Source organism: Typopeltis vanoorti, chromosome 14 (genome assembly GCF_054136105.1).
Source record: "Typopeltis vanoorti isolate ZY-2024b chromosome 14, IOZ_Tvanoo_1.0, whole genome shotgun sequence".
NCBI lineage: Eukaryota > Metazoa > Arthropoda > Arachnida > Uropygi > Thelyphonidae > Typopeltis > Typopeltis vanoorti.
In genome coordinates, this window is record NC_143562.1 from 93,794,712 (window position 1) to 93,820,882 (window position 26,171).

General features: G+C 36.0%; 1 protein-coding gene across 2 annotated transcripts in view; it reads left to right on the forward strand.

Annotated features, from left to right (window-relative positions):
• The first annotated feature begins 332 nt into the window (after nucleotides 1-332).
• The window catches only part of LOC150099770 (dnaJ homolog subfamily C member 5B-like), a 99,354-nt gene continuing 73,515 nt past the window's right edge, over nucleotides 333-26,171 (forward strand). For both annotated transcript variants that reach the window (XM_090403417.1, XM_090403418.1), the window contains exon 1: nucleotides 333-557. In XM_090403417.1, coding sequence (XP_090259543.1) covers nucleotides 509-557 — 49 coding nt within the window. In that variant the 5' untranslated portion in view covers nucleotides 333-508. The remainder of the gene's footprint in view (nucleotides 558-26,171) is intronic.

The following is a 26,171-nucleotide window of genomic DNA, read 5'->3' on the forward strand; positions in this document are numbered from 1 at the left end:
TAATTGTTAATAGGCTTTTGTTGTGAAAAACTTGTGCACCACTACCCCTGATGATGTAAGTCTTAGGACGCAAGAAACTTGTCGGGTTTTAATTGCTTATTTTTATTACACTTCTTATCAATACCGAAAACTTCTTACAGAAACTTACATTTATACCAATAATAATAATCTGAATATTCCGAATATATGGATTGATATTAAATGAGGAGGAATATCTGTATTGTGGATGACAAAAAGATATAAAAAATGAAACAAAATAGCTGATTTAAAAAAAAAAAATTTTTTTTAACAAAAATAAATTAGCAAAGTGAGGGCGCGAAGGATGCGGTTGGTGAACTGAGTCTTAATGAATGTCATTGCATTAAAACATATGTTCTTACGAGATGGCATATGCAGTCTCAAAATTACAATGCATGCGAAATCAAAACGCGTAACAGAACACGCATGACAAAATTTTTTCTGTATTTTCCTTGCTTCTTTCTTCAATGTCGCTGTACCATTCGTGAAAATGGGACTGAGTGCTCAGGAAGCGTATGATATCCTAGAATTGCCAAAAGGTATTACTTCGCTTTCCTATTGTACATAAAATTTCGCTGGTAGGAATTAACGTAAACATTTTGTACTAAGTAAATTTCATGGCCACATTTCATGTGTATTCATTATTGGTTAATGGTTTGCAGACGCAATGCCTCTTGCTTGAATATGAAACATTCATGTGAAATATGAATATTTCATATATTTAAATTAATGTACATACTGTTGATAGCTTGCATCAGATGCTCTGCAAGAAGAAAGTGCAACATAACTAGTAACGGAAAACCCAAAATTATACCATTACTCAATCTTAAAATTCTTATCACTTCCATCATTAATACTTTCTGGTGATATATTCCACTCACCCATAATTCTCTATGCAAAAAATCTACTCACACCCTTCTTTGCCACAACTTTACATGGATGCCTCTCCATCTCCTTTTACTATTTTTATAATCCCCTCTGTATTAATCGGATTTTTATCTTTTATATCTAATCAAAAACAACATACCACTCCTCCTTCCTATCAAGGCGTCAACCTTATCCAACAGCGTCTCACTTATTCTGACAATTTTTAGGTGAATGAAGTGGATCATTACAATAATTTAATTCTTATTATTAAATACTTGTGGAATTTGTATGCAAACATAATAATTCATTTCTGGGTCTATAACAAGTCTGACAGTACCATTTGTTAGATGTGATTTCTTCACATTATTCTCCTCCAGCCATTCTCTGTTCTCATCACCCATCCCACAACACTCTCTGGACTAAATGTTCCTCCACATCCCTGGCGATCCCATTCCTTTCTTGCCTGCTGGCATGTTCACTTATGCTTCCAACATCCTTGGTTCTGTTCTCTACAGTCATTACACCTCCCACAACAGCCTCTCCATATTACTCATATGAAAAACATTTACATATGGCTGTCAATCTTATAGTTCCATTCATCCCAAACTGCACTCCTTTCTCCTCACACATCTCTGCTAACATACTATTCATGATCTTTGCCTGCCATCTTGGCCCATCACTGTCATACCAGGACAACACATCTTTCTTCTCATGCTGTTATCTTTTTTTTTTTTTTAATCTCTTCAGCAACCTCATATCCATTCTTTTGCTCATGTCCTCCTCGTATACAGTTCCTCAATTGCTATGCTTATTCTGCCTCTACAAAAACAAACCTTTTGTATCTAATCAGTGCATCTCTAATAATTGAAACTCTGCTCGTGGATCATTACCTATTTTGTATGGCCACCTTTTATTCTCTTCTCATTTTGTGTGCACACTTCATCACTTTCTTATCTTCACAAGCCCTGGTTTGAAATCATGAAGCACTTTCTCATTGTCATTCACTCTCATATCTTCCTGTCAGTTGTATATACTTTCTTACTGACACTTGCACATTGTTTTTCAATGTCAATCTCACATACTTTCTTATTGTCAGCAGCACTTTCTTTTTTGCCATCAGTCTTGCACAGTTTCTTAGCACACACACATGCTCTTTCTCACTATCACTTTCTGTTAGCCCATGTTCTCTACTCTGATTCAAAGAAGCCTCCTAGTCCATCATATGTCACATTTCCTGCATAAGCACACTCACTCACCTTCAACCTCTCCACATAAACATTCTCAATATTCCTCCACATATATGTTACATCCATGGTGCTGTACCATTCTCAAAAAATTCTATTCTGCCATTCACATTATTTGTTTCACACCAGCCTAACGATCTTGCTCTTGCCACCATTTTATCTCATAGCACTGAATAAAGAAACAGAATTTAAAATGAAACACAATCTAACAAATCAACCAAACACTGCATACCAATTATAGATATCATCACACAGTACAGTAATACCCTGCCTTATGGTGATTCACTTTATGATGATCCATTCACACAATGCTTTTCAATTATCACCAGTGTCCATTTATGCATTCTCGAATTTGCTCATACAACGGTTTTAGCAACATGATGCTGCTGTGAATGAACCTATGCACAATATTCATGAACTTTTTGTTTATTTGCAGTATTACTTGCTACATCATTGTGTTTTGTTGTGAATTATAAATCATTTATAGATATTATTTTATTTTAATATTGTTAATAATGTGAGATAAAATTCAAAGTAGGGTTCCGTTGCTTCCAGTGAAGAAGATGCATAAACTTATTACAGTACATGCTAAGATTAAAATTATCAAATTTAATGACAGTGGTGTACTGAGCATTGAGAGAAAATGCAGACCTTGCACCACTGTTGTTACAATTGCTAAATGAATCTCTGTAGCTCAGTTAGTTTAAACGATGTCCTTTGGTTGGAAAGACTATGGTTTGAATCTTGTCTAGGATGTGAAGAACCATTTTCAAGGCTTTCCAATTGAAGGTGAGTTAGCCAGTCTCATATGGAGGTGGCAGGATTTTTTCCTCCTGGAAACTCGCATATATTAGGCAAACCGACCATTTGAACCCATGCAGTTAAGACATAATAGCCTTAGCTGCTTCATCTGTATATATCCAAATAAACCGAACCAAATCGGTTGTTAAATACAAAAATAGTTCTTGGTGATGTGAAAAGTACTACACTGGTTATTACTGCAGTTATCTGTAAATGTGATCATCTTATTAGGCTGAAACAGAAAAACATGTTGTTGATTGATGATCAAACAGGTTTATATGGTTCCTTAATCCAAGCTATTGAGAATATTTTCCTTTGCAAAAATTATTCAAAATTTTTCATTTGTGTATCAGACAAATAAATTCTTTATTTATATTAGTTGTACACATCTTAAAACATTATTAAACCATTAGATGCATCTGCAAGTATAAGTTAAAAAAAAAAAAAAAAGCCAGTGATTCATTATATGATGAAATTCATTACATGCCAGTGATCTGGAATCTAATGTGCTATATGACTGGGGTATGCCAGTAATTTAAATTATAAATTTATTTAAGTTAAGGGATATTACATCCTATATTGTTTCATAGCCGAATAAGAAACTCAAAGAGTTTCATGCCAAATATAGAAACTATATAAAATTTGGCAAGTCCAAGCATAAGCAAATACCTGGATAGTGCAACACCTGACCCATTTGGTAGTGCAACACTGAGGCAACTCATAGTAAGCGTGGAGCAAGCTCCAATCACTATTCTTGGTATTTACCCATAATATGAAACCCAGCTCCTAGGAGCTGTATTACTGTTCTACATTATGAGAGAAGGTCACTACCCAGACCAGTTTCAACCTTTATTGTGGTCTCATCAGTGAGTAGGTAGACCTAGTAATACCAAGTTTGTAGCAAAAAGAACTTACATACCCGACTATGAGAATATATAAATTTAATATATAAAAGTAATTTGAATATTATAAATTTAAACTTATCTCGCCATAGCCCTTTCCTGCCTTTGTCTTCTTACACTCATCCCCCACCACCTGGGGGAATTACATCTGTATTATCATGAGCCATCTTCAGGGAGTGCAAAGACTCATTGCAGGGTGGGCATTCTGCTCTACACAATCTATTGTCTCACTATCACAATCCATCAACTACACATAGTGCCATCTAATAGTATTTTTGTGTAAATTGCATGTGTATCGTACTGCAGCCAATTTGCCAGTATAGAAATGTAATTTGTGTCAGGTGAAGTGAAATTGATAGGACCAAGGGTTTTGTTAGGTGGTAGATCATCCTCCCTCCTCCCACTTATTGGAGGCCTCAAGTGGCTTGAAAAAAAGTTCCCTTTTTTTTTTTTTCTTCTAGAGCAGGGTTTAGGACTATATCAAAAATGCAATATATACATATACATATATATATATATATATATATATAAAATTTACAAAAATAGAAAAAAAATTCTAACCTACTTACAGTATGAATGTGCTATAAGTTTACAAAAGCCTTTTGTAACCTTATTTCAAAGCCAAAATATATCCAGAAACTTAAAGTATCAAAACTGTGATCAGAGAACTTATGAAAATACGATATTTGGCATCTGAGTTGCCTTAGCTGGCATTGCTTAAAAAATATGAGTGCTGCTTAGAACGAATGTGCAAGCATGCGTCGATTGGTAGTTCATTCCACATCCTTTGAGAAGATAATGGACATCAAATGCTTCCTAACTACACCCTTACTCAGCTTTCAGGGATAATCTCAAGTCCTCCCTTCATTTTGATGTAAACTGCAAAATCTCACTTGTATGTACACACAATTCAGTCAAAAAGATTCTATGGAGATAGAAATAGAGAAAGAGAGTCAAAAAGAGTCACTGGATCTTTTTAACTGTCTCTCCATCTCTACCGAATCTAATTAACCATAACTGAGTACATTAGTCCAAATGTTGGCCTTATCAAAGCTTTGTAAAGTGGAAAAATAACTAGCTTATACAAGTCAGTGTTCATTTCATTATTGCAGTTATCCCAATGTGAAGTTTTAGCCACCTTAGCATTGTAGACTTCAAAACTAACTCTCTTTTCTCTGTTACCTGTTCCACCATTACCTCATTGTCTGACTCAGGGCCGGATTTAGACTTGCTGAGGCCCTAAGCTATACAAAACCCAGAGGCCCCCTACTGTTTTAAATTACATCAGCTGGTCTTTTTGTTTTTTTATTTGAGGCCCTGGCAGATTGCGAGGCCCTAAGCTGTAGCTTTTTTTAGCTTATACGTAAATCCGGCACTGGTCTGACTTCATGAACACTTGCAACACATCACCAGTAATTTAATACTCTGCCTGTAGCGTCTTCAGTATAGAATGCACAGTTAAATACATGGCATATTGAATTGACTTCCATTATCATTTTCTAATAGGTGCAGTCTGTTCTCTTCAACTTTATCACCAGTAAAAAACTTCAATCACTCTCCAAGTGAGTGGTTCTTAAACTGTGAGTCATGCTAGATGCAAGATGGAAATAGTGCCAGTGGTTTTGAGGGAGTATGATGTAATATATCACCATATATTTTGAAGGAATATGCCAGGGAAATGAATGGAAAACTTTAATAAAGATAATCTATAAAGCAGCTTTTGAAGTAATTGGAAAGAAAAAATAAAATATTAAAAAGAAAAATTTTAAAAATCTAGAACACAGATTTTCTAAAATATAGAAAATGCAATAAAGAAAAAACAAATGGCATAGAAATCACTCCTTCAAATGGAGGAAATGTGAGGTTCCATCAGATTGGTTAAAAGCTAAGGTTATACCTATATTTAATATATATTGTGATAGGAAAGGTGGTAAGCATGTTGCTTAGGTATGACAGTGGTGAGATGAGGTGGAGAGCATGGATTATTAATGATATGTTAGCGGAAATATGTGAAGAGAAAGGAGTGCAGTTTTGTAGTGTGTGGAATGAGTTCGAAGGATGAAGTGAACTGTATAAGAGCGATGGACTGCATTTGAGTGGTTTTGGTGTGAGTTGCTTGGAGAGACTGCTGCTGGAAGGTAGAGAAGTGAGTGCAGAGAATGAATCTGATCATGTGGGAAGCGATGTGGAGGAGCAGGAGAGTAAGGCAGGAGAGATTGAAGAGGTAGTTATGAATGAAGAAGTGAGCAACATGAGTGTAGAGAATGAGAGAACGAGTGTTCAAGACAGACAGGGAAACGGAAAAGCTCAGGGTGGACTGGGGAACACAACGTGAGAAAGGTGGATGTGCCAAGTGTGAATGGATGTTTAGACAGGAAAGGAAGGGGATGACCTGGGATCAAGAGAAAATGGATTTGAAGAGGATTCTAAGATGAATAAGGAGAAAGGGAAATGGCTTGAATTGAGCATGAAGAAATGACATCGAACGAGTGGTATCAGTGTAACTAACTATAGATCCAGGAATGAGCTGCTGTGTTTGTATACAAATACTAGAAGTGTAAGAAACAAGGCAAATGAAAGGGTTGCATTAATTGAGTCTGTTCACCTAAATATTGTTGGAATAAGTGAGACATGGTTGGATGAGGACGACATCCTGATAGGAATAGAGATGGAAGGGTATTTGTGAGGATAGAAAGGATAAAAAGGGAGGGGGTAGTGCTATTGATGATAGAGAAAGAGTTATGTCCATACAAAGTAGAGATGCAAGAGGGAAATAGTGCCAGTGGTTTTGAGGCAGTATGGTGTAAGATAGAGGTCAATAGAATGAAATACTTGGATGTTGTTATAGACCTGGTAATGTGGATGGTAGTGACTATGAAATGTATAATCAAATTAGCCAAGCAAATAAGAAAAGAGTGATAATTATGGGCAATTTTAATTTGGCAGTATAGACTGGGAAGATAAGATAGCAACTGGAAGTCAAGAAAATAAGTTTCTTGAGTTTTTGAGTTACAACCACCTCAGACAGTATGTAACAGAGGGCACACGAGGATTTGAGGGTCTTGGATTTGATCATCTCATCAGAGGATGTTATTATATTATAGATGAGGCATATAATCACCCTCCAATTGGTGAGAGTGACCATGAAGTGATTACCTAGGTGGTTGCCAGCAGTGTGAGGACCTCTGTGAGAAAAGGATATATGTGGAACTGCAAGGATGGTGATTGTGAGGAATGAGGAGTTAGCTGGAAAAGAGATCAGTGGAGCTAGGGGGATATTCAAGAACTATCTAGTAGAAGCAATGTCTAAATGTATTCCAGGGGTCAGAAGGTTCAATAAGGTAGGTGTGAAATGGATGAATGAAGAAATTAAGCATGCGATACAGAGAAAAAGGGTATTATCGAGGCAGCATAACAGAAGTGGTAATAGCCAATTCCATGAAGATTACAAAGACCGGGCGAGGTGGGTGACTTGGTTGGTAAGGGTAGCAAAAGTGAGGTATAAGCAGCAGTTAGCTAATGAAGTCAAAAAGAATCCTGGGGAGTTTTTTCGATATGTAGCTAACAAAAAAAAAAGAATGATTATGGAAGGATGATATTGATTGGAGAAAATGGTATAAGGACAAATGTTGTGGAAGATATAGTTGAGATACTTAATGAGAAGTTCATAAAGGTCTTTCATTCTTGTGAATGTGACTTCATGGAGAGATTGAGATGATGGAAAGGAGAGACTGATTATAAGTGAGCAAGAGGTGTATGGGGAGTAGAGCAAACTTGATATTAATAAGGCTGTGGGACTTCATAATATATCACCACGTATTCTGAAGGAATGTGCCAAAGAGTTGACATCTGCCTTGTCATTTTTTTTTTAAATGAGTCTTGCACTGGGTCAAGTTCCAAAAGAGTGAAAGGAGGGCAAGATTGTGCTGCTTCATAAGGGAGGTGATAAAACTCGAGCATCAAATTGTAGTCCTATCTGCGTGTCATATTTTGTGGTTCAGTTGTTGTAGATGCTGGTGAGAACTAGGATCCAGAATTGGGTTGACAACAATGGTATTATCTTTGATGGACAGCATGAATTTGCTAAAGGGAGGTCATGTTTTAGTAATCTACTTATTTATTACAATAAGGTGACCGCTTCTTGACAGAGAAGAGGGATACACAGTAATATACTTAGATTTCACAAAGGATTTTAATAGATTACTGCATGATAAGTTGATAGTCAAACTAGAGCAGATGGGGTTGGATATTAGATTAGTGCATTGGATCGGACACTGGCTATTTGATAGGTATCAGCAAGTTGTGTATGGGGAAGCAATATCCTGCAGTAGTGGTGTACCTCATGGGTCTCTTTTAGGGCCATTACTGTTTAACTTGTACGTTAATGATATTGGTGAAGATTTGGATGGAGATATTCAGTTGTTTGCAGATGATGCAAAGTTGGGACAAACTATGAAGAGTAGAGCAGATGCTGTGGCCTTACAAGAAGACTTGAATAAATTGAGTGAAAATGGGCACGAGAATGGAGATGCGAGTTTAATGTTGCAAAATGTAAGGTTTTAAAATTTGGGAAACAAAGATGGGATGTAGAATTTACATTTGGTGGGGATATATTTCCAGAGGTGGAGGAAATAAGAGATCTTGGGGTGATAGTAGATAAGAATCTGAAATTTAGGGGACACATTGCCAAAGTTGTGAGGACAACACAAAGACTTCTGGGAACGATGAAAAGGACACTGACTTGTAGAAGTAGGGAGATTCTTGTTCCATTGTATAAGGCATTGATTAGGCCACACATGGATTACTGTGCACAGATATTGTCACTGGGTTTTCAAAAGGACGAAGAGATGTTGGAAAGGGTCCAGAGGCAACTGACTAAGGTAGTTTCTGACCTCTGGCATGTTGAATATGAGGAAAGGTTGAGAAGATGCAATTTAAAGTCTAGTGGATAGGAAAAAGAGAGAAGATATGATAGAGACCTACAAGTTAGTAAGGGTTGTAATAAGATCAATGTTGGAGAGGTTCTATAGAAAACAGTGGGAGATCAGGGGAGAACCAGAGGTCATCCCTGGAAGCTGTACGAGGAGGGTGTGAGAAACTGGTTTTTTGTATGCAGAGTTGTGAATGATTGGAATGCCTTGCTTGAAAGTGTGTCTGCAGAGAATTTGAGTGTGCTTAAGGCAGGGTATGATGAGTTGTGTATGATAAAAGGACTTTCTAGATGAGTCTGACCCCATGGTGTCTTGGGATAATAATAATAAATATGAAACTTTGGGATGATTGTGAAAATTACAGAGGAATAAGTTTATTAAATACAGGTTAAAAACTTTACAGTAAAATCCTGAATAAAGGACTTAGAAATATTGCACACAGTCTACTCTCAGAAGAGCAAAATGATTTCAGACATGGATGATCATGCATAGACAATATTTACATGCTAAAACAAATTATTGAAAAAGACAAGAATTTAATTTAGTGACTCATATGGCCTTTATAGATTTCGAGAAAGCTTTTGATAAAATATACAGAGAAAAACTATGGAATATAATGAAAGAACAAGGATATCTATTACATTTGGTACAAGCTATACAAAGTTTATATAAAGATACGAAAATACATTTACAGTTAGGTAATAAGTCAATAGAAGAAATTGAAATAAATCGGGGCGTCAGACAGGAATGTAGCTTATCTCCAACTTTATTCAATATATATATAGATATAGATAGATAGATCAGATTATTAAAATATGAAAACAATTATAAAATAAAGTATCCAATTAACCAGAAAAACTGTTATCAATACAATGCTGTATGCAGATGATCAGATTATGTTACAAGACAATGCCGATGACCTTCAAAAAGCAGTTTACGAATTAAACAAAATAAGCCAACAATACAATTTAAAATTTTACAAAAGAAAACAAGTCATAGCATTTAAAGGTTGGGATCATGTTAGATGAAATATTGTTATAGAAAAGAGAACATAATACTAGAATAAAATAACTTTATCTAAAATATAAACATATAGATGAAAAAATAAAGAAATCTCAAAAAATCTGTGGAACAAAATTGGACCATATAAGCAATGAAGACATAAGAAAAGAACTAGATATTTATAATATAAATGAAAAAATCAAGGAATAGAGAGAGAAATGGAAACAACATCCACTTAAGATGGAAAGATATCTGCTACCAAAAGAGATAGATAGATACAGACAAAAGAAATAGAGATGAAGACCAGTGACAAGATGGAAAGACTAGTGAAACAAACCTGAACAGGCAAATGCCTAATCCTTGAAGATAAGAAGAAGAAGCAAACTTGATGTTAATAAGGCTGTGGGACTTGATAATATATCACTATGTATTTTGAAGGAATGTGGTGAGTGGTATATGGTGAGTGGTCGATGTAATGTAGTGCTCGTGTAAAATTGGTGATTTTTGGTGTTTTTTGTGGATGTTTTTCTTTAGAAAATTGGTTTTATGGTATATTAGAACGATTTTCGTGTTTTTAGAGTATTTTGTGTGTCTTTATAACATATTTTATTGGGGCTGTCGCCGCTAGAGGGATTCGTAGTGTGTAGTGTTCGTGAAAGCTCCGGATAAGATAAGTATTATTTTCAGTTATCGTTGATAAATTTATTTAATATTGCATAGTTTTGTTTGCCTTGCATCTCTTAGTGCATCTTTTTGTGTGTTTTCGGTGTGTTATAATTTATAATTTGATAAAATACGTTACAAGTAAGTATGGCTCCAGTACGAAGGAAAACGGCGGCCAGTAATGATGGTTCGCCATCTTTATCAAAGAATGGTAGTATAAAAGAGATGATTCAGTGTACTAGCTGTGAAATGTACACTTTGTGGAGTGTGGTCGGAGTGGTTAGATGATAATAAAGGAGTGAATGTGTGTAGAAAATGTAGGGAGAATGAGAAATTGAAGAGTATTTCGGATCGTGAGTGTGATATTTTTGTCAAACTTCAGAATGAAGAAAATAGAGATATGACAAGAAACGGCGAGGTTGTACCAGAGAATTGTGAGAGTGTGAATGATAGTATTAATGGTTTTACTGAGAATAAAAAAGATGAAATAGACGCAACAAGTGAGATCGCATTATTGAATGGTGCAACACAAAGGGCAAAACAGCAGCTAGAGCATATGAGCAAAAGTCGACTGAATGAACCAGCCAAAAATATGAGTGTGAACATGAACAAAATGAAGGATAGAGTGCTGTATGGAGACTCGTTAGTATGAGGTGTGATAGTAGAGGATTTGACAAAATCGTACCAACCTGGTGCGACCATAAAGGATGTAACTGAATCTATTAGAGAGCAAAAGGAAAGGGTGAAAGAAATGATTGTTGTGGCAGGTACGAATGATTTGAAAGGAGACAAAATGGAAATGATAGAAGACCTGAATGAATTGTTTGAGGTAGCAAAAGAAAAGAGTGAGAGAGTTAGAATGATTAGTCTTTTGCCACTGTATGACAGTGAAATGTTTAAAAGGAGGGCCATAATTGCGAATGACTATGCGTGGGTTATGTATGACGAGTGGTGTGGAATTTGTGGACATGTGGAGTGAGTTCGATGGGCGAAAGGCTCTATATAAGATGGATGGCTTGCATTTGAATGGTTACAGTGTAAGAAGACTTGAGAAAGTGTTGCTGAATGTGGTGGATGTGCAAATTCAGGGAAACTAGATTTATTAAGGGGGGGGGGGAGTAGATATACAGTCCTTAGGGAGGCAGTTGAATGTAAGAATGAATATAATATGCCCGAGCAAATAAGGACAACAAATCAGAATGGGATAGTTAATATAAGGCATCAAGGTAGGGTTGGGGCTAATAGGGGTCTTAAATGCATGTACACTAATGCTAGGAGTATTAGGAACAAGAAGGAAGAGTTTTTGGCCATGGTTGGCACTTCCAGACCACAGGTTATTGGTATTAGTGAAACATGGCTGATTGTAGTTGATATAGCTAGTGGGATTGAATGTGATGGGTATAGTGTGTTCAGGAATGACAGGGAGAATAAAATGGGGGAGGAGTATTGTTGATGATAGCTGATTAGCTGCAGCCAAGGAGAATAGAAGTTGAATTGCAGGATAGAGAAAAGAGCACATTTGAGGCCATTTGGTGTGAGATTGTGGCTAGCAGAACTAAATATACAATTGGGTGCTGCTATAGACCAGGTGATGGAAAAGATGGTGGTGACAGTATGCACAAGCAAATAGAAGAAATGAGTGGAAGGAGGGTGATTATTATGGGAGATTTCAACTATGGTCGCATTGATTGGAGTGAGGAGAGGACACACGGGAGGAAGGAATTGGATTTTATGCGGTTATTAAGGGATAACTATCTGCGACAGCATGTAATGGAAAATACTAGGGGTCAGAGAGTGCTTGACCTAGTAATTACATCTGAGGATTTGGCTGTAACAAATATGACCACATTGCCACCAATCGGTGAGAGTGATCATAGGGTCTTGACTTGGAAGGTGGCTATAGGTGTAGAATTTTCATTTAAGACAGGGTATGTGGAATTATCGGGCTGGAAAGTATGATAAGCTTAGGAGTTTGATTGGTTCAGTGCCATGGCATGTACAACTGCAAGGACTAGAAGTTGATAGTGCATGGGAGGTAGTTAAGAAGTGTTTGCATGAAGCAATGGCTGACTGTATACCTAGAGTTCGAATAATAAATCAACTAGGGGTTAAATGGATGAATAACACCATTAAGCTTGAGCTGCAAAAAAAAAAAACAACTATGGAGGGAATTTAGGGAGAAAGGTGACCGGCAGGCACACGAACGGTATAAAGCGCAGGCCAGAAGGGTAACGAGTGTGGTAAGAATAGCAAAAAAGGATTACGAAAGAACATTGGCCATGCAGGCTAAAGAGAATCCTAAACAGTTTTTTAAATATGTAGCAAGTAAAAGGAAAAATGTACATGGCAGAATGATTTTAAAGAATGCCGATGGTAGGGAGGTAACTGAATCAGTTGATATAGTTGAGTTACTGAGTGAGCACTTTGCAAGAATATATCATCCAGGTGGTGACATTGCAGAAATGAATGTACCAGTAGATTATACGGAAATTGTGGTGAATGAAGTGAAGGTGAGTAGTCTATTGCATAACCTCAATGTCAATACATCTGTGGGATTGGATGGTATACCACCTCGTGTTGTACGAGAAGCAGCTAAAGAATTGTCAGTACCCTTGACCATTTTGTTTAATTTTAGTCTCGGGTCTGGATTAGTCCCAAGGGGGTGGAAAGAGGGGAAAATAGTTCCACTGCATAAAGGTGGTTCCAAGACTGCTGTTGTAAATTACCGACCGATTAGCATATCAGGAATCATTGTTAAGGTCTTAGAGAAATTAGTCAAGAAAAGAATACAGGATTCGATAGATGAAAATGGGATATTGTATGGGGGACAACATGGTTTTGTGAGGGGTAGATCATGCCTCAGTAACTTGCTCACGTTTTATAACACAGTGACGGCTGAACTGGATAGGGTAATGGGTTTACAGTAATACTACTGGACCTTGCAAGGCTTTTGATAGGATACTACATAGAACCCTAATCAGTAAACTGGAGCAGATGGGGATAGATATAGGGTTGGTGAGACGGATAGGAGAGTGGTTGAAGGAGAGATACCAGAGAGTGGTTTATTCAGGAGTGGAGTCTAAAAGATGGCTTGTGACTAGTGGAGTGCCTCAGGGCTCTGTTCTTGAACCACAGCTTTTCAATTTGTTCATCAATGATATAGGAAAGGATTTGAGAGGAAGTGTTCACTTGTTTGCTGATGATGCAAAATTGGGCAGAGCAATTATGAGTGCACAGGATGATTTGGATAGTTTGGAGGACTGGGCTAGGAAAAATGGATTTCAATTTAATGTGCCGAAGTGTAAGGTTATGCACTTTGGGGTGAAAAGAATAGCAGCAGTATATCGCATTGGTGGAACCGTACTCCAGGAGATTTATGAGGCCAGGGATTTGGGAGTGTTGGTGGATAGGGAATTGAAGTTTAGGGTGCACATTGCAAAAGTGACTAAAACAGCTCCCCAAATCACTTGGCTTCTGAAAAATACTTTAACATGCAGAGACAAACAAGTTGTTGTTCCTCTGTATCGAGCCTTGATAAGACCCCATCTGGACTACTGTGTCCAGTTATGGGCACCAGGGTTTCTTCGTGATGGGGAGGAAGTGGAGAGGATCCAGAGACGAGTGACCAAGATGATAGCAGGTCTGTGGAATGAACTTTATGAGAATAGGTTGAAGATTTGTGGGTTGCAGAAATTGGTCGATAGGCGAAGGAGGGGTGATATGATTGAGACATTCAAATCACTGAAGGGTTTCTATAAGATTGATCCAGAAGATATTTTTGAAAATATGACTGGTGGTGGGAGGACTAGGGGCCATGAATGGAAGCTGGGCAAGAGCGTGGTTGACAAGGGTGTTAGAGCTAGGTTTTTTACTTGGAGAGTGGTGAATGAGTGGAATAAGCTTCCAGAGTCTGTTGTGGGTGCTACGACCGTGATTGAGTTCAAGGCAAGGTATGATAGATACTGTGTCAATGTCGAATAGTTGTTCTTGACATGATGTTAGGGCCTCCCTCGATGAGTCTGTCGACTCCTTGGAGTTGCCCGGAACAACAACAACAATAATAATAATTATTATTATTATTATTATTCCTGATACCTCCAAGGAGTCCGAAGACTCATCGCGGGAGGACACCTACAACTGTCTCAACCACTACACCGAACCTATAATAATAATAATGTCTTGCACTGGGTCAAGTTCCAAAGGAGTGGAAGGAGGGAAAGATTGTACTGCTTCATAAGGGAGGTGATGCAACTCAAGCATCAAATTATAAGCTTATCTGCATGTCAGGTGTTGTGGTTAAGGTGTTGGAGAAGTTGGCAAGACCTAGGGTCCAGAATTGGGTTGGCAACAACGGTGTTATTTTTGATAGAAAGCATGGATTTGCTAAAGAGAGATCATGCTTTAGTAATCTGCTTACTTATTACAATAAAGTGACAGCTTCATTGAACAAAGGAGATGGATACATACTAGTATACTTAGAGTTTGTAAAGGCTTTTGATAGATTATTGCAGGATAAGAGTTGATAGTCAAACTAGAGCTGATGGGATTAGATATTAGACTAGTGCATAGATGGCAAACCTATGGCATGTCCGAGAATTTTGCTGGCACTTCAACGATTTATAGGTAATATCCTTTTATATGGTTATAAATTATTCAACCTTTTTTTTTTAATTGTTACACAATATGTACAAGTTAAATTTTTGTTTTACACCAGAGAACAGCTATGAAGATGTGCATATGATTGGTGCAGTATTAACAAAAGGTCGTGCGACCCAAAGACAACCTACAATTGTTGAGTTGAAATGCTAATTCTCTTCAACCAAGTTCCATAACATGCAAAACTGTCATAACAACAGTCACTATATATTTCTTAGTTTTAACACATTCACGACGTGGTGTCGTTTATTGTTCTGACAGAACTTCTCTTTATCGGTGGGCTCAACTCACACAAATGTTTCAACCTTTGGTTGAATTTTATTGCTGCTTGTTTGCATTTGAGCTGGCACAGGAACTCACACATGCATTATATGGCATATTTCAATTCATGGTAGAATTTTATTTGAAGTTAGCCTTTGTGATCTGTCATAATGACATTGAGAATTTCAAATGCAATAAAACAAAACACGTATTTCATGTAATTGAAAAATTGGACAAGAGGTTTTAGTTAGATACTGTGTTTCTGGTGCAACATATGGTTTTGCTTGATTCTATACAGCATAGTTAGTTTCTGTGAGTGAGGGAACATGTGATTTATTAGTTAATGCCATTTTTATTCCAGCTGTCTCTAATTGCACTATTTGTTGAGAAATATATCACACTGTTGGAGAGGGCCTGTTGTTGACTGCAGGGAGCGAGTTACTATCACCTCGATGTTAACATGTTTAAACATTTTTCGTGTGCGAGGCATATGTAACACGTTTTAATGTCTTTTTTTTTTTCATAAAGTAAAATCTGAGGTGCCAGTTATATGCGAGGGCGAGTTATTTTTGAGTAAATATGGTAAGCGTTTCGCCAACGAGTTGACATCCTTCTGCTGCTTCCCTTGCTCAGCTAACTTTGATGGTGAGTTATAAGGGGCTCGCATGAGCCCTTTGTTAAATTTTACTCAAATTTGCAAGCCTCTTATTCTTCCTGTTTACTTTTTTATTTAAAAAAAAAATTTTTTTTATTAAACATATTAAGCGACAAACTCATACAGTTTGTCATACGGTAACCTAACAAAAATTAGTCTATTCGGCAGTGTATAGATTATTTGGAATTATTGTTTCAACTCCTCTATAACAAATGCGCCCAAGTTTGAAAATAAAATAAGCGCATGCGCTATCTTTACCCTTCTCCCTTCTGGTAGCCAATCGTATGGTACCACTAGTAGCACATAAAATGCTTTATAAAAGATTATAAAAGATTTAATTCTTATTATATTTTGATAGTTAAATGTTTTTCTTATGTAAGTTAAATTAACACATGTGATTGTGTACAAATATTTCATGTTTAGATCATGAAATATTTGTTTAAAAATGATAGCCTTTAGAGGCTGATTGTCCTCTCATACTTTTTGATTGGAATTTGTACACAAGCTGTATTAATAAAAGTTTTTGTGTGAAATACGCCTTTTTTTTTTTTTTCTCGACAATGCGAGCCCTTTGTTAAAATTTCCATGCCTCACCACTGGTTACAATGCATAAATATTTTTCTCACTACTGTTTTTTTTTTCAAACCAACATAATGAAAATTAATTTAATAATACAATAATCAATTTTACACTGAATAACATTATAAATTTATATATAAATAAATATTATAAATAAAATAAAATATTTATAAAATTATAAATAATTATTTATAAAATATTATAAAGAAATATATATTATACATTTATAAATAAATAAAAAAATTAATTAAGTTAGATTAATTTTTCCTCTTTTAAAAAATCTCTGGCACTTCAGCAAATCGATTGGTAAATTTTTGGCACACGCCAGCACATCAACTCGATTTGTAAATTTTTGATACTTGCACATAAAAAGGTTCACCACCACTGGACTAGTTCATTGGTGTGCCTCAGGAGTCTGTTTTAGGGCCATTGCTGTTTAACCTGTATGTTAATGATACTTGGGAATACTTGGATGTGGATATTCAGATGTTTTCAGATGATGTAAAGTTGAGGCGAACTATGAAGAGTGGAGCAGATGTTGTGGTGCCTTACAGCAGTGCTTCCCAAACTGTGGGCCATGGCCCCCTTGGGGGCCATAGGTTTTGTTGAGGGGGGGAGCCATGAAATAATGAAAACAAATTGAAAATGTTTTAAGACTAAGTAGATTTTTTTTATCTTAAAAGAAACATATTTAATTTTTGTTATTTTTATATTTTAATGGGAAAAAAATCACATGTTAGTGCGGGTTCACAATTTTGCTACCTGCGTATTTTGGTGCTTAATGAATATTAGTAAATATAAGCTTATTCATATGAGTTTCATTTCAAAGCAGAAATCTAAGAATTGCAGTTTCAAATATTTCCCCTGATATCGACTTTTTGTGTAGCAGTATTGAAACACATCCATCACATTAAATTGTTATTAAACTTCTTTTATGTTTTTAATTCTTTCTTTATTACTAATCGTTTTACGTTTCATGTGCTTGTACTGCAAATGTACAATAGCAATATATCTATCTATATAAAAATATGAGATAATGTGCCATGTCAAATGTGTATGTAAGATGCTAAAAATATAATATTTGCATTTGATTTTTGCAATATTCGCTGTGTATGTTTTGTATTGAATATAAATACAATAAATATTATATTAATATATATCTATATTACGATTTTTTTTTGAAGGGGGCCATGAAATATTTTAGTTTCTCCAAAGGGGGCCCTGACATCCAGAAGTTTGGGAAGCACTGCCTTACAGGAAGACTTGAATAGATTGAGTGAAGGGGCATGGGAGTGGGGATGCCAGTTAAATTTTGCAAAATGCAAGGTTTTAAAATTTGGGAAACAAAGAGGGGGACGTAGAATTTTTGTGTGGTGGGGATATGTTGTTGGAGGTGGAGGAAATAAGAGATCTTGGGGTTGATGGTGGATAAGGATCTGAAATTTAGAGGACATTGCCAAAATTACACATGGATTACAGGCATGAATATGTCCAAGCCGCATGCTTTTCTCGACCCCGAATAAAATTTGGGAGGAGGGGAAAGCAATGCTGAACTACCCTGTAAAAAATCTCACATTTGGAATTCTCACGATTGCCCTCACTTTGTGGGCAATGCTTACAAATTCACCTAGGATCGGAAACAACTAAAAGGGGAAAAATCGCCTCCACCACTACCAAAATTATGAGGACAACACAATGAATTCTGGCAATGATGCAGAGGACGCTGACTTGTTGAAGTAAGGAGATTTTGGTTATATTCTATAAGGCTCTGATTAGGTCATACATGGACTACTGTGCACAGATTCAGTCACCTGGTTTTCAAAAGGATGAAGAGATGTTGGAAAGGTTCCAGAGGCAACTGACTAAGGTAGTTACTGATTTCAGGAATGTTGAATATGAGGAAAGGTTGGGAAGATGCAATTTACAGAGTATAGTGAATAAGAGGAAGAGGGGGGGGGGGAGATATGATAGAGATATACAGGTTGGTAAGGGATAGTTATACGATCAGTGTTGAAGAGGTTTTTCATAAAATGGTGGGGAGAACAAGGGGTCATTTCTGGAAGGGATGTGTTTAAGGCATGGTATTATGAGCTGTGTTGTAAGAAAAAGGGACCTCCTAGATGAGTCTTTGACTCCATGGGGTCTTAGGGTAATAATACCCCCCCACCACCAGTGGATCCTGAAAAAGATTATCGGGGTTGCAGCAAAAATTGATCAATGCTAGTAAATTAAATATTTATTATAGAACCATTCAGATTATTGTACATGACAACCTTTCATTCTGCATTTTCTCATTTTCTTATTGTTATTATCTGCATGTGTAGCATTTGTAAACTCTAAAAGTTCACCATCACATTCCTGATATATACCTTCATGGGGTGCACAGGATATTATGGTAGTACTACCTCAAAAGTTACTAACTTCCTATCAACAATTTTCCTTCAGATTAGCCTGTAATCTGTCAACATTTCAATATTATCAGATCTTATATTTCTGTCTTCTAAGGCACCTATTTACTGTATCAATCCATCTACATCTTGGTCTTCCTCTGGATCTTTTTCCTGTCATCCTGGAAAATAACATTTGTTTAGCTAATCTTTCATCTTCCATTCTCTTCAAGTGTCCATACTATTCGAGATTAGCTTTGCTAACACATTCTTGAATGCTAACAATATCAAGTTCTTTCCTAATGTCCTTGTTTTTAATATGATAGTGCCACTGATGCATTCTGTTCAGTCCCCTAATCTTTCTTAGGACTCTCATATCTATGGTCTCCAATCTTTAATCAAGAGTTTTATTTCTATCCCAGCTCTCAGATCCATAAGGTAAAATTGGTTTGAACACTGTCTTGTATACAACTAGTTTACTCTAAACAACAGATGATATATTTAAAGTCTAAAAGTTTAATTATATAATCTGTTGTGCTGTCATTAGGCCAGAAAATTTTACCGGCTGAGGCAACTCTGATGCATTGTATTCTCATAAACTTTGTGGTCACATTTTTGAAACTTAAAGTTTCTAGATATATTTCATCTTTGAAATAAGGTTGGATTTTTTATATTTCCAAGTTCTATTTATTTTACATTGATGAGTCTTTGGACTCCCTGGAGGTGTCAAATAATAATAAATAATAATAATAAAATACAAATACAATTATATTTAATATTGTAATTCTACAATATTAAATAGAGTTTCCATAGCTCAGTTGGTATAGATGAAGCCCTTTGGTCAGAATGACCTGGGTTTGATTCCCATCCATGACATGAGGAACCTTTATCTGGCCTCTTTTGACGAAAAGCGAGTTAGCCGGTCTCTTATGGAGGTAGAGGGATTTTTCATCCAGAAACCCGTTTTTCATCCCTCAGAAAAGGCAAATCATCCCTGTGAACACACATGGATTACAGACATGAATACTGATGACCCCAGCCATAGGCTTGATTCATCAGCTATATGCTGTTCCAAGCCTGGATAAAATGGGTGGTTGGGGGGAAGGAAAGCATTGGTGAATTACCCTGTAAAAAATCTCACCAGAAACACTTTGTCGCAAGAACTTGCCCTCAAGGTTACCAAGAGTCGGACACGACTGGATGGTTAAATCATCATCATATTAAATATAACTGTATGTGTAAAGGTAAAAAACCTAACTTAACTAGTACTGCCAGGGGTCACTAATAATTTTGTCTTACGAAAAGATGTCATGGATAAAAAAGAAGTCTAAGAGCCTGTACTCTGGACCATTGGCTTATAAACCATTTATTAGCACCAACAGCTAATAAAAAAAAACCTCCATGCAAATATTATGTATGTAATAAAAAAAATATCAGAAAGGAAACAAAAATCTGGTGCCCTGAGTGTAAAACTGCTTTGTGTGTTTACCCTTGCTTCAAGGTGTTCCACGCTGTTCAAGAATTTTAAATTCTAAACAGTATGAAATAAAAAATGTTTGTTTTCAAGGCCATCAAAACAGTCCTTTTCAGGACTACAAATATTGATAGAGGGATACCCGAATGCACTGTTTCTTTTTCATCTTGAAGGCTAATTTTTAAGTTCTTTTTATGACACAGAGAAACTGGTAAAGTATTTCATCAAAACAATAAAAAATAATGAAATAAAATCTACCCTATATATATATAAAATGATAAGCTTTTTTATGTCATGTTTATCGAAACGTTTTGAAACTCGGGGGCTACCCTGAGTGTCGAGTCTTCAAAATTCGAGTCATCAGAATTCAGGGGCTGAACCCCCTTTCGAGTTATTACAATTGAAGGAGAACTGGTCTACCATACCGGAACACTGGGGGTTGGGCATAGCCCCCCCTAGTTAATAAATGAAATATATAAATAATAACGGGAACATTTTCACCTTGCCAATACTCAACATTGATGTGATATGGGTTCCAAATTTCTTGTTTCGGAGATATATATATATATATTACAAAGTTTTGTAATAAAAATTTCTGCTACAATGAAGTTTGGCAGAATCAACAATATTATTACCACCTTATTTCTTTTTCTCGTGTGGGAGAAAAACGGTAAAATGTCACTCTTATAATTATATGAGATGTTATAATGGCAAAAATAGTAAGAAAAAAGTCATTTGCAGTTTCTCTTCAAAACACAAAGAAAGAACATTGTAAATTCAGCCATTGGAAAAGAAAATACTACATATTTTTCTCCTGTTATCTGATTTTTTTTCTTATAGTTCAAAGAAGAAATCACTGCATATAACATGAAGTCTGCAGGAGGGAAAAAAATCTGGAAATTGGTTACATTATAACGAATAGAGAAATCATGTCAGAAAAATTATTCACGTATGATTCTAATCTCAGCAGACATAACATTTTCTTCTAGATTAGATATCTAAAGTAACTGAACCTTTGCTACTATTTTACACTAAAATGAACGGGTATGTTCCCCAAGTGATTTACGTTTGTAACAGCTGTCTTGCGAACGATTTATGAAATAAATTATCTGAAATATCCGCAGATTGCTTAGGTCTATATCCCCCCCCCCCCCCCCCCAAAAAGAAGATTATGAAACGCATATGCACCTTTTCTTTGAAAATAATTCAAATCCTCTTTTTCAAGATAATTATATGATTTAATTTCTAATTTTTGATAATGAAAGTGAAACTGGTCATTATAAATTAAGCAATTATTTTGGCATAAATAACGTATAAGCATGTAAACGAAATATCAGTATTTCTGTTAGAATATAGGTAATCAACAATCGAAAAGGAAACAAGACATTCTTGACATATTCTGCACTACAGCCTGAGGCACTTTAGTGTTCTCCCCTTTCTTCTCAATAGCACTGAGAGTAATAAGCCTTCAACTTTTCCTCCAGCTAAGAGGATATTACCAAGTATTTAGAAGACGTAGATTATTTCAGAAATAGCTTCCAGCAGCAGAAGTAATATTTAGATTTTTTTAAAGAAAAACAAACAAAAATAATACTACTGAACTTTCTTTTGTGTGGTATGCATATAAACAATTTTGCATGGTGAAAATATAGCATATTATTTCTAAAATTTTACATAATTTCAGCGGGCAGTAGAACAGCTGGTTTTAGATTGCAAATAAATAGAACAGAATTAGAAGTTTCACAATACAATCTGATTGCCGTATATCTTTTGTCAAAATGGTAAAATGAAGTAATTGATTTTGAATGCTGTCTAGAAAAGCTTTCAAACCTGTGAGTTCTAGGAGAGGATAAGGAGGGGGGGGGGAAGCATTAGAAAATCTTCAAAATGAAAAAGAATTTTGAATCATTCCGTATATGATATCTTTCCCATTATATTTTCAACATATCTACGAGGATGTGCACTAGATATTATCGTAATATGCATAATACAAATAAATAAATAAATAAATAAATGACGAAGGTGAAGAATCATTGCTAAAATATCATTGGATATAAATTTTTGATACCAAAAAGACACGATCGGAAACCGAGTAATGCAATTTAGCATTTTAACATTTTTTTTTTTATTTTGTCTTTATGAATAACAAAAAATCGTTTCTAAAACTGAAATGTGATGATCCATATAATGCTATTTCGCTAGAAACGAAAGAAAAGGGACATATTTATTTCAATAAATATTGTTTAAAAATATAAATATTTGACATAATATTTTCAAAGCAAACATTTGAAAATTCTGAAATTCGAAAAAAAATTATTCAATTATTATACGTAAAGTGAAAGATCAATCAGTGCAACTCTTCCGGTGCACTGATTTGTAGAATTACCAAGTATTTATAAGACGTAGATTATTTCAGAAATAGCTTCCAGCAGCAGAAGAAGTAATATTTAGATTTTTTTAAAAGAAAAACAAACACAAATAATACTACTGAACTTTCTTTTGTGTGGTATGCATATAAACAATTTTGCATGGTGAAAATATAGCATATTATTTCTAAAATTTCACATAATTTCAGCGGACAGTAGAACAGCTGGTTTTAGATTGCAAATAAATAGAACAGATTTAGAATCTTCACGATACAATCTGATTGCCGTATATCTTTTGTCAAAATGGTAAAATTAAGTAATTGATTTTGAATGCTGTCTAGAAAAGCTTTCAAACCTGTATAGAAATTTAGAGTAGTTATGCAATTCAGTTCCAGGAGAGAATAAGGAGGGGGGGGGGAAGCATTAGAAAATCTTCAAAATGAGCAAAAATGTTGAATCATTCCTTATATGATATTTTTCACATTATATTTTCAACATATCTACGAGGTTATGCACTAGATATTATCGTAATATGCATAATACAAATAAATAAATAAATGACGAAGGGGAAGAATCACTGCTAAAATATCATTGGATATAAATTTTTGATACCAAAAAGACACAATCGGAAACCGAGTAAGGCAATTTAGCATTTTAACATTTTTTTTTATTTTGTCTTTATGAATAACAAAAAATCGTTTCTAAATCTGAAATGTGATGATCCATATAATGCTATTTCGCTAGAAACGAAAGAAAAAGGACATATTTATTTCAATAAATATTATTTAAAAATATAAATATTTGACATAATATTTTCAAAGCAAACATTTGAAAATTTTAAAATTCGAAAAAAAATTATTCAATTATTATACGTAAAGTGAAAGAACAATCAGTGCATCTCTTCCGGTGCACTGATTTGTAGAATAAAATACACCAAATTCACTATCACTAAATAGATTCATTGCAAAAGCTGATCAGTGGGCATTTCAGGATTGATTTTTTTTTCGCATATGTGAAATTGGTTTCAATTTTTGGGAAGAGACACAATAAATCATTTTAGAGGCAAGAAAGGTCAAATAACTTAGGACAGTAAATGAAATTCTAAGCAACACAATAGACGTAAAGACAGGGAGAGGGGACACAAAGGTCACTCAGCAACAGTTAATCCACTAATGCTATAGAATAGCCGTAACGAGATTAACGGCGGAGGAAGGTAATGGCATGATAAAAGGTAGAATGCCGACGAAGTTTTGATCCATGAAAAAAGCTAGGGAGTGTTGAATATTTCATCCACACCGGCCGGTTGGGAGGTTAATGTACTGCTACTTGTCAGGCAGCCACTCTCTTATCCATGTTACAAGCCTATTCTGCATATTTAACCTCAGTTATGGAATTGTGTTAAATATCTTGACACAATCCAGAGGTATCATGGTATATCCATTTTCCCTCAAAACTAGAGCAGGACATCTAGTTTGTCAAAAATAAATTTAAAAAATACATAGAATAATAATAAATAGATAAAAAAGGAGATGTGTATACAAATACACATAATCTCTCTCTCTCTCTCGTTCACACACACACAAATTTTGTGACTCTCACCCATGAAAGTTAGTATCAATAATGAACTGAGGGGATCAAACCTTTATATTGGTTGAGTTGATTTACCTATGGGAAAGATGAAGATGATTTATTTGTATGCATAGCTTGATTTCATGATGGTAAGTTGTATACCACGAGTGAAGAAGAGGACACAATTTGGAGTAAAGTGGATGTGTAAAGAACAATATTAAACAGGAATTGCATGCGAAAAAGAGGCTATGGAAGAGATATAAGGAGACAGGTGAAGAGAAGATGCATGAAGAATATAAGACACAGGCCAGAAGAGTGACTAGTGTGGTAAGGAAAGCGAAACTGGAATATGAGAGGAGATTGGCCCTAAGATCCAAAGAAAATCCTAGGGAATTTTTTAGCTATGTGGCCAGGAGGAGGAGAAAGTGGAAGACTGTGGAAGAATGATATTGTGAGATAAAAATGGGAATAGAGTGACTGATGCAGAGGACGTAGTGGAATTGTTCAATGAACACTTTATTGGAATATTTCATCCTAGAGATGTCAGTTTTAATGCTAGAGGGATAGGGCTGGTTCGAGGTTTAGAGGTACAGGAGGAGAGTGTGTTTCAGATACTGAGTACTCTGGATGTCAGTAAAGCTTTGGGACAGCACGAGTTTGGAGAGAATGTGCTAGGGAACTGACAGTGCCTTTAACCTGGCTTTTCAATGAAAGTCTGGCTTCGGCAAAGGTGCCCAGGGAATGGAAGGAAGGTAAGATAGTGCCATTGCATAAGGGCAGTAGCAGACCGGAAGTGTCTAATTATAGACCAGTTTGTGTGCCATCAGTAGTTGTTAAGATCTTGGAGAAAGTAGTGAGGGACTGTATACAGCATTGGGCAGATGAGGGTAATGTTATCTGTGAGAGTCAACATGGATTTGTGAAAGGGCGCTCTTGTTTTAGCAATATGCTAGCCTTTTATAATAAAGTTACAAGAACATTAGATGAGGGAAAGGCATATAGCGCCATTTTCTTAGACTTAGCGAAAGCATTTGACATGTGCCACATGATAAGCTGATATTTAAGTTGCAGCATATGGGTCTGGATGTCAGATTGGTCAACTGGATTCAGGATTGGCTGTCTGATAGGTATCAGAGAGTTGTGTATGGTGGAGCAGTTTCCAGGAGGCAGAGGGTTACAAGTGGGGTCCCACAGGGCTCAGTACTAGGACCTATATTGTTTAACCTTTATATCAATGACATTGCCAGTGGATTGCATGGGGATATTCAGTTGTTTGCGGATGATGCGAAGCTGGGAAGGATTATTAGTAATAGTGCAGATGTGGTAGCCCTGCAAGAGGATTTGAATAAGCTAGATAGATGGGCAAATGAATGGGGGTGTCAGTTTAATGCAAACTGTAAGGTCTTGAGGTTTGGGAAACATCGATGGGATGCTGCATACTCTATGGGAGGAGTTATACTGGAGGAAGTAGGGGAGACAAGAGATCTGGGGTTGATGATTGATAGAAACCTGAAGTTTAGGGGACATATTGCAAAGGTGGTGAAGGTAACACAGAGGATTGCTGCAATTATGAGAAGGACACTGCCCTGCAGAGATAAGAGGGTTATCATTTCGTTGTATAAGTCTGATCAGACCACACTTGGACTATTGTTCTCAGATTTGGTCCCCAGGATTTGAAGGGGATAAATTAACTGTGGAAAGGATACAAAGATGGATGACAAAGATTGTTTCAGGGCTGTACAAGGATAGTTATGAGGATCGGCTGAGGGAATGTGGACTGCAGAGTTTGGTGGATA